General features: G+C 51.5%; 1 protein-coding gene across 6 annotated transcripts in view; it reads left to right on the top strand.

Annotated features, from left to right (window-relative positions):
• Mgat3 (beta-1,4-mannosyl-glycoprotein 4-beta-N-acetylglucosaminyltransferase) overlaps positions 1–11197 on the top strand; it is a 51820-nt gene extending 40623 nt beyond the window's left edge. For 5 of the 6 annotated variants that reach the window (XM_076556357.1, XM_076556358.1, XM_076556359.1 and 2 more), the window contains exon 2: positions 6530–11197. In XM_076556357.1, the coding sequence (XP_076412472.1) occupies positions 6530–8147 (1618 nt within the window). In that variant the 3' untranslated portion in view covers positions 8148–11197. The other variant, XR_013046508.1, reaches the window with a different exon arrangement.
• Positions 11198–13175: the final 1978 nt, after the last annotated feature.

Below are 13175 nucleotides of genomic sequence, written 5' to 3' on the forward strand. Positions count from 1 at the left end.
AAAAAAAATAGAGTTGGACCCTGAAACACACGAAGCTGTGAATGTGAAAGGTGAAAAAAATCCAGCCTTGGATGTCCCCTGGGTGGACTGTCATCCCACCTGGGTTCCACTTGGTACGTGGAAGGGACTCAATGTTTAGTCCCATAATTCCCAGCAGCAAACTTGACTTGTATCAAGTGGACTTAGGTCAAACCGACCCAGCTGCTCCGGGGCTCCCAGGTCAGGCTGCTCTTGTGTTTCTCCCAGAAAGTCTATTCTGTGAGGTTTGTTGTGTGGTGTGACTTTGTGGTATTCCTAGGCTCCCAATTGCCAGGATACCTTTCCCCTCAGAGTGGTAACATTTCCACTAGGGAACCCTTTCCCCTCAGATCTGAACTGGGTGCATTGGGGAACCCTTTCCCCTCAGATCTGTACTGTGTGCACTGGGGAACCTTTTCCCCTCAGGACTGTACCGTGTGCATTGGGGAAATGCTTCCCCTCAGAACTTACCATGTGCATTGGGGAAATGCTTCCCCTCAGAACTTACCATGTGCATTGGGGAAATGCTTCCCCTCAGAACTGTACCGTGTGCATTGGGAAACCCTTTCCCCTCAGAGCTGTACTGTGTGCATTGGGGAACCCTTTCCCCTCAAGACTGTACCATGTGCACTGGAGAAACCTTTCCCCTCAGATCTGTACTGTGTGCACTGGGGAACCCTTTCCCCTCAGGACTGTACCGTGTGCATTGGAGAAACCTTTCCCCTCAGATCTGTACTGTGTGCACTGGGGAACCCTTTCCCCTAAAGACTGTACCGGGTGCATTGGGGAAACCTTTTTCCTAAGGACTGTAATATGTGCATTGGGGAAATCCTTTCCCCTCAGATCTGTAACACTTACACTCAGTCTAGCCCAGGTTGGAGCTCTGTCTTCCTGCGTTCATCAGGCCTGGTCTCTTCTGCTCTGCTTGCTAGCCTTGTGTAACTACCGGTCTTGTTTCTCCAGACTGGGACTGAAAAGCACTGTGCAGAAATGAACCTCCCCGCCTTTGAGATGTCCATCCCCACCATCAAACCAGTGGGGATGACCCCATCTCTGCTCAGGCATAGCTGATGTTTAGCCGAGGTTAGGCCCCCACCGGGATTGTCTTTCCTGCCTACAGTCAGCTGTGCAGGCCCCACTTCGGCTCCTGAGGGTGCAGGCATTTAAACTGGAGACAGAAGCATACCTTGTGTCTCCAGTACAGGCCTTGGCCTGCCTCTCAGGACTAGCAGTTGGGCTATTCCTTGCTTGCTTGCTCAGGGACCCTCCTAGAGTGATGCCTCTGAGGCCAGCTCCCACCAACCATGTATCACCGAGCAGGTTCCCTGGGCGGAAGAGATGCCTCTTGGACTCTAGATTGAGCATGCTCTCTGTGCCTTACGACCACAGAGCTAAGAGAAGATCCTGCTGGAGGCTTCCAGCCTGGAGCATTTGAACATTTGAAAGCTGACTGCACACCCACTGTGCACCAGAAACTCCATGCCTGGGTCTCAGATGTGAAGACAGGTTCGGAATGTCAGGGAGCTTTGCTGTTCCACCCTGCTGCCTCAGGAAGCGAGAGAACAGTAGAGTGGGGGCAGGTGACCGGGAAAAGAACCCACACCGTGAAAGCAAGCTGCAGAAAGGAAGGCTTTGCTTTTCCTGAGATCCTGTGCTTGATCACAGGCTTTGCATGCTTAATCACTGAGCTACATCCTCCGCCCCAACAGGGACATTGTTAGGGAAAGGCCCAAGATGCCAAAGGCCAGGTTTCTGTCCCAGGCCCTCCCTGCGCAAGCTTGTCTGCAGTCTAATGCTCTGGAAGGAATATATTCTCTGCTAAGGGTGTGGAAAGCATGCAGGCTTAACATGCTGGAGGCCCTGGGATGCACTCCCAGCACCAAACCCCACCAAAATAACAGCATAAAATCCAAATAAAATGTGGAGTTCAGTTAATAGTGGCATGCTGGTGTCTGTCTCCTCTTGTGACAAATCTACCATCACATACTGTGGAATAACAGACCTTTAATCCCAACACTTGGGAGGCAGAGGCAGGCAGATCTCTGAGTTCAAGGCCAGCCTGGTCTGTGGTGATTTTGTTTGTGCTCTAACAAATACAGCTTGCCTGGAGATCAGAGTGCAGAGCTAGCCACTAGTTAACCATAGAGGCCAGGCCGCGGTGGCACACACCTTCAATCCCAGCACTCGGGAGGTGGAGGTAGGAAGCATATGGCTGGGTGGAGAGGGGAATATAAGGCAGGCAGAGACAGGAGCTCATCCTCCCATCCCCCACCCCTGCTTTCAGGCTGAGGAGTTGGCGAGGTAAGAGGTGGCTGTGGCTTGCTCCTTTGTCTCTCTGATCTTTCAGCATTTACACCAATATCTGGCTCTGGGTTTTTATTATTAAGACCAATTAGGATTCACACTACACTGGTCTACAGAGCTAGCTGCAGGGCAGTCAGGGTGGTTACACAGAGAAACTTTGTCTCAAAAACAACAACAAACCCCCCCCCCCAAAAAAAAAAAAAAAACAAGTAGCAAAGAGACTGGGTAAGGGGCTATTTCTCCTGTCTTTATTTATCCTATTTCTCCTTCCAGTAATATCTGTATTTTAGGAGAGTGATGGACAAACATCTCTATCCACAGCCAGAAGCTAATTGAGAAATTAAGTGGTACCAATGAATAGCAAGTGGTTAGGTCCCATATCATTTGTGAGTAGAGTGATTCATTTAGCAAAACAGTGGAAACAAGAAAGCCAGGCTTGTTTTATGGAATTTAAAAGGAAATGGGAAATGTATTTCTTTTCTTTTTCTTTGAGACAGGGTTTCTCTGTGTAGCCATGGAGCCTGTTCTGTAGACCAGGCTGGCCTCAAACTCACAGAGATCCGCCTGGCTCTGCCTCCTGAGTGCTGTGCCACCACCGCCCAGCTCAGTTGTTTCCTTTAATCAATCACAAATTTAAAAGATTTTCATGTTGACAGAAATAGATCTCTTGCTGGGTGATGGTGCACGACGCCTTTAATCCCAGCACCTGGGAAGCAGAGGCAGGCGGATCTCTGTGAGTTCAAGGCTGGCCAGCCTGGTCTACAGAGCGAGATCCTGGACAGGCACCAAAGCTACACAGAGAAACTGTCTCTAAAAAAGCAAACCGAAACCAAACCAAACACCAAAAAACTAGTTTGGACTTAGTGTCTACCATGGTAAGATTTGTGAGTGATACTAAACCTAAAACAAAGAAATATACTCTAACTCTTCATGCCTAGAAACCAGTCTGCTTATTTTTGGTTTTATTGTTGTGAATGATGTTGTGTGATTTATTTAGTTTCTTTCTTTGTTTTGTTTTGTCTTTGAGACAGAGTCTCAAAACTGATCAGTCTGGAACTGCTATGTAAACTAGGCTAGCCTTGAACTCAAAGACATCTGCCCACTTCTGCTTCCTGAGTGCAGGCCTGGCTGCTTGCTTGTTTGTTTGAGACAGGGTCTCACTGTGTATCCCTGCCTGTCCTGCACTCACAATGTAGACCAGGCTGGCCTCAAATTTATGGAGATCTACCTGTCTCTGCCTCCTGAGTGATGGAATTAAAGGCATGAGCCACCATACCTGGCTAATGTTTTGTGTTTGAGTCAGGGCAGTAGCCCTGGCTCTCCTGTACTGGGTTTAAAGGCATGCACTACCACACTGAGCATGACTTCATTTAAAAAATAAGATTGCTGAGATCTGGTGGCTCATTCCTGTACAGAATCTCAGTACTAGAGGAGGCTGAGGCAGGAGGATTGCCTCAAATTCAAGGCCAAATTGGGGCTACAATGTGAGACCCTATTTCAGAACCAAATAAAATATGTATGTCCCTTTGAGATCTGTGGCATTGATACAGTCCAGGAGTTTAGGTTGGGTTTGTTTTCTCTGCAGGCTAAAGAATGAAAAAGCAGGGAAAATAAGTTCAACAGATAGCAGCAGAGAACTTTCCAAGCCTCCTCTACAGGGCCTCCTCCACAGGGCCTCCTCCACAGGGCCTCCTCCACAGGGCCTCCTCCACAGGGCCTGCTCCACAGGGCCTCCTCCACAGGGCCTCCTCCACAGGGCCTCCTCCACAGGATCAGCTGAGGTGGAAAGCACTCTGGTTCCCTTCTGGTATCTGAACAGATGAAGGTTAGGACAACATGCATTCTGAGAAGATAGCTAGTGTGTGTGTGTGTGTGGGGGGGGGTTCTCCCACCCCCATGTAAATAAGGGCCTGTTTTTTTGTGGTGTAAACTTAAGTAACCTCTAGCTCCTGCAGAGTAGAGTAGGACCTCAGAATCTCTCAAAGAGCAGTAGCCTAAGCATCATTTGCTCTGCCTTAGGGTCTCTGTGATCTCCTGTCTGGTTTTGTTGTTTTGAAGCTGTAAATCTGTATTTTTGTTTGTTTGTTTTGAGACAGGATTTCTCTGTGTAACAGCTCTGGCTGTCCTGGAACTCGCTCTGTAGACCAGGCTGGCCTCGAACTCACAGAGATCCGGTCGCCTCTTCTGGGATTAAAGGCGAGTGTGCCGCCACCACCACCACCACCAGGCCTGTATTATTTTTTTAATCCAGATAGGAAGCAATCATGATAAGCACTCAATGATTTTCTTTTTATTTAAACCAATGGTTTTCAGCCTTCATAATGAATGCTGGGACCCTTTAATACAGTTCCTCATGTTGTGGTGACCCTCCCCCCCACAACCATAAAGTGATTTTTGTTGCTACTTCCTAACTGTAATTTTAATACTGTTATGAATTGTAATATAAGTATGTGTGTTTTCCAATGGTCTTAGGTGACCCTAGTGAAGGGGGTCATGACCTACAGGTTGAGAAACTCTTATTTAAGCAGTACTATCTAAATTAGGGGAGCTGTCTCATATTTATCATCTGTAAGTTGGGGGTTAAGTCCCTGGAATCTAGGCTAGGAAACAAAAGAACAAGAGGAAGAACATTTAAAAGAACTCAGCAGGTGATTGAGTTGGGTTATTTCTTTTTGTTAACCTCTGTTACCATGACTGGAAAGCTCAAAGCTAAATCAAAGCAGGACATTAAGGAAAATAAAACATCTTAGCGACCTGGTGTTGCCTCCTTAGTCTAATAAAGAGGAGGGAGAGAGAGATTGGTAACCAGAAGGCACAATAGGACTAAGAACTTAGTTCTGTGGATGCCCTCAGTTTGCCATGTGGTTACATTAACTACGAGAGTGGCCAGTTCACATGACCAATGATGATGTCATCAGCCAAATGGCAGCCAACCTCATGATTGCTTTGCTGTTTTTTTTGGTTTTTGGTTTTTTGAGACAGGGTTTCTCTGTGTAGTTTTGGAGCTTGTCCTGGAACTCACTCTATAGCCCAGGCTGGCCTTGAACTCACAGAGATCCGCATGCCTCTACCACCACTGCCCGGCGGGTTTTTTTGTTTATTTGTTTGTTTTTTTATGTGCATTGGTGTTTTGCCTGCCTGTGTGTCTGTGTGAGGGTGCCAGATTCCCTGGAACTGAAGTGACTGTGAGTTGCCATGTGGATGCTGGGAATCGAACCTGGGTCCTTTGGAAGAGCAGTGCTCTTAACCACTAAGCCATCTCTCCAGCCCATCTGCACAGGTCTCTGGTCACTCGTTTAACTGACTTCGTAGGACACATAGACATTAGAGGTAGGTCTGAGGGGGACTTGCCTTGTTAGAGAGAAGAATATAAAATCACGAGCCCATCCCAGGATGGGGGAAGGTGTCTGCTGGTAATGAACACACCTTCCTAGCCCTTTATGGTTTGGCCTGATTTCTTACCTTGATGAGGTAGTCCTCACATCCTTCCAAGAGGAAGTCCTCCACCTAGTCTCTCAGCATTTTTCTGTGAAAATGTACTGAAAGAGGTTTGTTCGTTCCTTCACACCTACACACCAAAATAATAAAAAGGGGGGGGGCAATATAAGAGGAAGAGTGACCTAGGGTAATGGGTCAGTGAGCCGCTGAGCAGCTTGGCAGCCGCTGCACACCCCACGCTCTACCTGTGGAGCCTGCCACCCTCTAGGACAGCATTTCCCCTGGCTGCCTTTTCCTCCAGGAGCCAAGCCTAGCCTTGATGAGCAGCGTGTGGCTTCCGGTGGAGGAGCAGTCTACAGAGAGATGTGATGGGGTCTTGGGTGTCGGAGCAAGGGGCAGGGGACTTGGTAAAGACAGTCGTGTGTGTGTGTGTGTGTGTGTGTGTGTGTGTGTGTGTGTGTGTGTGTGTGTGCCTGAAAGAGAGAGAGTGTGTTTCTGTACATAGCCCTGGCTGTCCTGAAACTCCTATGTAGACCAGGCTGGCCCCCAGCTCATGAAGATCTATCGACCTGTCTCTGCCTCCCAAGTGTTGGGATTAAAGGTGTGTCACCACGCCTGGGACAGTGACCTTTTGAGGGTAGAAGCTGGGGTGACAGAGCAAGTGGAGGACATTTTCCCAGGTGACTGCAGCTAGGACCCCCCTCGAGTCCCCTTCCTAGGACAGGAGCCTCAGGCTGCCCTGACTTCTTGCTCTTCCCGTTTCCTGCAGGACGAAGATGAGACGCTACAAGCTCTTTCTCATGTTCTGTATGGCCGGCCTGTGCCTCATCTCCTTCCTCCACTTCTTTAAGACCTTGTCCTATGTCACCTTCCCCAGAGAACTGGCCTCCCTCAGCCCTAACCTCGTATCCAGCTTCTTCTGGAACAATGCCCCTGTCACTCCCCAGGCCAGTCCGGAGCCGGGTGGCGCCGACCTGTTGCGGACCCCACTCTATTCCCACTCCCCCTTGCTCCAGCCACTGTCCCCTAGCAAGGCCACCGAGGAACTGCACCGAGTGGACTTCTTCTTGTCGGAGGACACCACTGAATATTTTGTGCGCACCAAAGCCGGTGGCGTCTGCTTCAAACCAGGCACCAAGATGCTGGAGAAACCTTCTTCAGGGCGCACGGAGGAGAAGCCCGAGGCGGCTGAGGGGTCCTCGGCCCGCGGCCCCGCTCGGAGGCCCATGCGGCACGTGTTGAATGCGCGAGAGCGGCCGGGTAGCCGGGGCACTAGGCGCAAGTGGGTTGAGTGTGTGTGCCTGCCAGGCTGGCACGGGCCCAGCTGCGGGGTGCCCACGGTGGTGCAGTATTCCAACCTGCCCACCAAGGAGCGCCTGGTACCCAGGGAGGTGCCGAGGCGGGTTATCAATGCCATCAACATCAACCACGAGTTTGACCTGCTGGATGTGCGTTTCCACGAACTGGGCGATGTGGTGGATGCCTTCGTGGTGTGCGAGTCCAACTTCACCGCCTACGGGGAGCCGCGGCCACTCAAGTTCCGAGAGATGCTGACCAATGGCACCTTCGAGTACATCCGCCACAAGGTGCTCTACGTCTTTCTGGACCACTTCCCACCCGGTGGCCGGCAGGACGGCTGGATCGCAGACGACTACCTGCGCACCTTCCTCACCCAGGATGGTGTCTCCCGCTTGCGCAACCTGCGGCCTGATGATGTCTTCATCATCGACGACGCGGACGAGATCCCAGCGCGTGATGGTGTGCTATTTCTCAAACTCTATGACGGCTGGACGGAGCCCTTTGCCTTCCATATGCGCAAGTCCCTGTACGGCTTCTTCTGGAAGCAACCGGGCACACTGGAGGTGGTGTCGGGCTGCACTGTGGACATGTTGCAGGCCGTGTATGGACTGGATGGCATCCGCCTGCGCCGCCGCCAATACTACACTATGCCCAACTTCCGACAGTATGAGAACCGCACGGGCCACATCCTAGTGCAGTGGTCCCTTGGCAGTCCCCTGCACTTTGCGGGCTGGCATTGCTCCTGGTGCTTCACGCCTGAGGGCATCTATTTCAAGCTTGTGTCGGCTCAGAATGGCGACTTCCCACGCTGGGGGGACTATGAGGACAAGAGGGACCTCAATTACATCCGCAGCTTGATTCGCACCGGGGGCTGGTTTGACGGCACACAGCAGGAGTACCCTCCCGCAGACCCCAGTGAGCACATGTATGCTCCCAAATACCTGCTCAAGAACTATGACCAGTTCCGCTACCTGCTGGACAACCCATACCGGGAGCCAAAAAGCACTGTGGAGGGTGGGCGCCGGAACCCGGGCTCCGAGGGAAGGTCACCTGCTGCCAGGGGCAAGTTGGATGCAGTGGAGGGCTAGGGCTGGGAAGGCTGGGGTGATGGCTACCCCAGTTTTATCTTTGGCCTCCTCATATCCCTGGGGGCTCTTGAGAGAGCCAGGAGTCATGGTAGGTGGTTCTCTCTGCTCAAGCCCTCTGGGAATTAAGGGTCAGGCCTTTTAGCCCAAAACAGAAAAGAAAAATTAATCTTTTCCGGTAGAGAAGAGCAAGCCCACACATCTATGCAGCATTTTGTCCCCAAGAGTGCTGTGGGCAAGAAGTGTCCCTGGAGAGCATAAGGTGGTTTTCTGGGGCTGCCGTGGAAAGGGGGGTATGCCATGCCAGGAGTTCCCAGGACACTGTAAATAAATGCCTTTGGGTCCAGGAGCAAGAAGAGCCACTTTGCAGGGAGGGACTGAAAAGTGTATCTGCTCTTGGTCTCGGCCAAGAAGCCAGGAGAGCCAGGAGAGCAATGGAAAATGGCACCCAGGAGCGAGAGCTCTTTGCAGCTTCCTCAAAAGTGCTGGACCCAAGGAGTGAGGTCACTGCTGGCTGGGAGGATGGTGCCAGTGGCTGTGGGTGCCCCTGCCTCTGTAAGCAGACCTGCTGGGGGCCTGAGGAACCTTCCTCTCAGTTCCAAATCTAGCCTTGATGGCTCTTTCGCTTTTCCTATTGCTGTTTCATGGGATGCCAGCTCAGCGGCTTGCAAAGGACTCCAGGAGTCCAGTTCTCAGGGTGGGACAGGAGCTGGGGACTGTATGGACAGCCAGTAGAGGAGGTGGGACAAGAATGGGAGACTGACAGAGGCCTCTCTCTCTCTCTCTCTCTCTCTCTCTCTCTCTCTCTCTCTCTCTCTCTCTCCTCTCTCTCCCTCCCTCCCTTCTTTCCTCCCTCCCTTCTTTCCTCCCTCCCCCCTTCTTCCCTCCCTCCCTCCCTCCCCTCCCCCATCACTCTCTGCTGGCATCCAGTCCCATTCTACCACCATCCCAGGTGCAGACATTCCTGTGCCCCGCCCCCACCCACCCCCAGAGTAGGCTAGGGGCCAAGGAAGGGGCCACACGTTTTCTGGGGCCCAAGAAAGGGCCTTAAGGTCAGTGATATATGTCAGCCCATTCCTCATGATTTGCCTTGTGGGGACCCAGGATGTATTTGTTGGAGAAGATTCTGAGATCATGTAGAAGCCCCTCCTCGGTAAACAGCGGTCAAGTAAGACCAGCTTGTTTTTAATTCCGTAGTCTAGGGGGTGATGGTCCAGAGCCTGTAAGACGGACAGCTTAGCTTCATACACAACTTCCAGGTCTGGATAGAGTGGCTGCTCCCACTCACATGAAAAGACGAGGAAGTGTGAACTCTTTCCTGTGAAGGGCCGGAGGCAGATATGTCTGTTGTTTCTGATAGCATCTTACTGGTCCGGACTTAGCTGCATGGCTACAGGTAGTTGCAAGGAGAACTGGGAAATGTAGTTTTGAGCAGGGCTGCTATGTGCCTGCCTCAGTTTGAGAGTTCTGTCTTACCAGCAGCACCTTTGTGGGAGGGGTGCAAATGATTGCTCATCATGGGACCCTGCTTTCTCTCTGCCTGCCCCACGGTTGAGGCACAGTCGGGACTTGCAGGTGTATGGGAAGAGTGGGTGGCCTCTCCCTGAGGCCCCTGACGTTCCCTTGATGCCAATTTGCAGGGCTATCTGTGGAATGGTCCGTGTTTGTGCGTGTGTGTATATTTATGGGCATGGGTGCATGCTTGGTGTGTATTGTACATGTCTGTATCCATGTGTCCCTGTACTAAGATGATGCTCACGTGTGTGTAGGAGTATAAGGCTTGGCCGTCCTCTTCCCTAGGACCTGGAGCCTATAGTCTTGTCTCCTGTGGCTCCTCAAGATGCCTGAGGCAGGAAGTCCTTTGGGGGACCTTGAAAGCAGGGCTAAAGGGAGTACAGGGTCTGTCTGTCTGTCTGTCTGTTTTTCAGACTGAGGAATGGAATCTTGCTAGCTAGAGGGCTATGCAGCTGAGAGACCACCACCCCCTCGGCCTCTCTTCGCCCACTGGTACCCTAGCACCTCCTGGATGATCTCATATTGGAGGCTTCCTGAGGGCTTTCTTCTGATTCAGCTCTGTCTGGAGCCGTTTACCATCCGGTGCGGTGGGCGTGGTGTGGGGGCAACTCTGGCGAACAGGCACGAAGCAGGCTGAGGGGCTCTCTGGCTCCACTCCTCCCCTTGAGGGGGGGAACCCATGAAACCTCCCTTCAAAGAACTTCCCTCTCTGGTTCCTCTTGGGACTGAGAGGTGGCCCCAGAAGTCAGGATGTCCCAGAGGCTTATGGGTCCATCTGTGCCAGGGCATTCCTCTGAGATGCCTGTGGGTGCTCCTGTGGGATGCCTCCCCCTCAAATGAAATCCTCACTCCACACTCTTGGTAACCTCAGCTGCTTCATAGATACCCCATTTCAGGCATTTCAGGGCTCCTGCGCACAGGTGACCAGTTCAGGGATGCTGGGAAAGCACAGATCTAATGGGCTGGCCTTCTCTCTCAGACCAGTAGGAGGAAAATAACCATTTCAACCAGGCAGGAAGAGGCCTGGTCGTGGGCTGAGAGACCACCCTGTGAGAGGTGAGGGCTAAAAAGTTTCACATCTAACTACAGCATACACTGGGAATTTGAGGGGCAGGGGACCCAGGACCATACCCTCAATATGAAGGGAAACTCTTTTGAATGTGAATGTGGGCGCATTCTCCAGGAACCACTGGCCTGTGACCTCTAAACCCAAGGAGGCCTGTTCGTTCCAGGCATCCAGCTGACCTCGTTCACCCAGGGGTCACAGCAGTTATAGGAGGCAGGCATGATGAAGCTTTGCGGGCGCAGGTGAGATCGAGGGTGGGAAGACAGGACCCACCCAGGCAGAAGGCAGGGCCCTGGGAAATGTGTAATTTAAGGACACCAACAATAATAATAGTATTATTTTTTTTGTAAAGGAAAATCAATATGTACATTCTGAAATCATTTTCTCTGTAAATGGTTGAATTTCATTTCACCCTTAAAGGGATGCTTAAAGGAGAAGATAATATTAATAATAAAAACAGCTGCGAAGTCTGGAGGGTGTGTGTGTGGCCAGTTTGTGGGTACTCTGGGGCAGAGATGGGTGTGAGCAGAACGCAATGGTCTTGCTTCCCAGTCAGGACCTATGGGGCGTGAGGCTCTCCCAAGGACTGGATGGGTGGGGAGAAGGAAATTACCCAGTCCCTTCACTTAGGGGTGTGGTCAACCCCCAACTTGGCTTGTTTCCTACCTGTGGATGGTATTACAGATACTAGGCCCCCGTTCAGTGGGAAGAAGAAGGAAGCTTGTATTCTAAAGCTGGTGGCACCTTCTTCTGGGACCAAGAGGACCCTCTAGGGATCCAGGTAAGGCATTGGTGGTTACTCCCACAGTTCTGCTTTGGGTACCCCTCACAACCAGTGTCTGTCAAAGGTTCTCGAAATGCCTCAGCCATGATCACACAACTGCTTAAGCCTGGACCTGGGGGATGACAAGTGACCTCTTGTCTTGGAATGACCATCTCTGCCCTTGGTCCCTGAGGCCTCGGAGCACAGAGCTTCTTGTCCCTAGCTGGGTCCTGCGGGCAGTCCCAGAGATGGCGGATCAGACCTTTGTAGGGCAACTGTGTCACCTCCACAACGTCCCGAAGGTCCAGAAGCCAGAGGGTGACAACAGTGTTAGTGGCCTGACGCCTGACCTGAGACCAGAGCTGCCCAGGTCTCTGGACACACTCCCAAAGTCCAAAGGGAGCTGAGTAGGTAGGGGATTGGGGTAGGGTGGAAATGAATTCTGTAGAACCCAAGAAGTGAAGATGAAGACACCCCAGCCTGGCCAGAAGAGGGCGACAGCGACCCATTCACCATCAAGTTTTACAAATCTAGTTTGTGTTGGGGGTGGATCTTCATTATCATCAGTATTTACAAAAAAAATACGTATATTTGCAGGCATTAGTTATTAAATATTAAGCATCTTCAGCCAAATTCTAGACTGAAAAATCTGCTCCATCGTGCCCATTTGACAGATGTGGAAAGTGAAGCCTAGATACCCCACACCTGCCTCAGACATCGGTGCAGCACATGGCAAGTTCGAGTTCACCTGTGGTCAGCGGCTGATGGCACTGTGGGACTGCACTTCCTGCGCATTGGCAGGCTGAGGAGGGAGACAGGAAGAGACAGAGGAGAGGATAGGCACCGTGACGTAGCTAAAGCTGCTCGCCAAGCCAGGCGTGGGCCCAGGTCGGGGGACACGGGACAGTCTCTGCTGTTCAGATGCTGGCAGTTATGGGGGGACACAGGCAGGGGAGTGCAAACCCTGAATGGTGAGGTGAGGGCTGGGGCACAGGTATCACACCCCAGCAAGTACGCTGTATTGTGTCTTCCTCGATGGCTGTCTGGGTAGGTGTGGGTACCAGCAGGCTCCATGACCCCAGGTCAGGGTATTCTTTGACTGTCTCCAGCCTCTAAACATGAGGCATACAGTGCTTGAGTGCATAAAGAGGACTAATGATATCTGTAAACCTTCATCCAGAGGGGACAGCTGAGAGCCACGTGGATAACAGCTGCCAGATTCACCATTAAAATGCCACTGCCAAGGGACTGAGAAGTGGCTGGGGACCTAAGTTTGATTCCCAGCACACACATCCAGTGGTTGTGGCAAGCTCTGTGGGATCCAAGTCCACTGGCTTCCTAAGGCATTTGTGCCGTGCACAAACCCTTACACACATACACATAATTTTTTTTTTGTTTTTTTGTTTTTTGAGACAGGGTTTCCCTGTGTAGCTTTGTACCTTTCCTGGAACTCACTCTGTAGACCAGGCTGGCCTCAAACTCACAGAGATCCACCTGCCTCTGCCTCCCGAGTGCTGGGATTAAAGGCCTGTGCCACCACCACCCGGCCACATATACATAATTAAGCATAAAAAATAATAGATTCTGGGGCTGGAGACATGATGGTTCAGCGATTAAGAATTCTTACTGGTCTTGAGTGAGATCCAGGACAGGCACCAAAACTACACAGAGAAACCCTGTCTCGAAG

The sequence above is a fragment of the Peromyscus maniculatus genome, chromosome 20 (assembly GCF_049852395.1).
Source record: "Peromyscus maniculatus bairdii isolate BWxNUB_F1_BW_parent chromosome 20, HU_Pman_BW_mat_3.1, whole genome shotgun sequence".
In the NCBI taxonomy this organism is placed as follows: domain Eukaryota; kingdom Metazoa; phylum Chordata; class Mammalia; order Rodentia; family Cricetidae; genus Peromyscus; species Peromyscus maniculatus.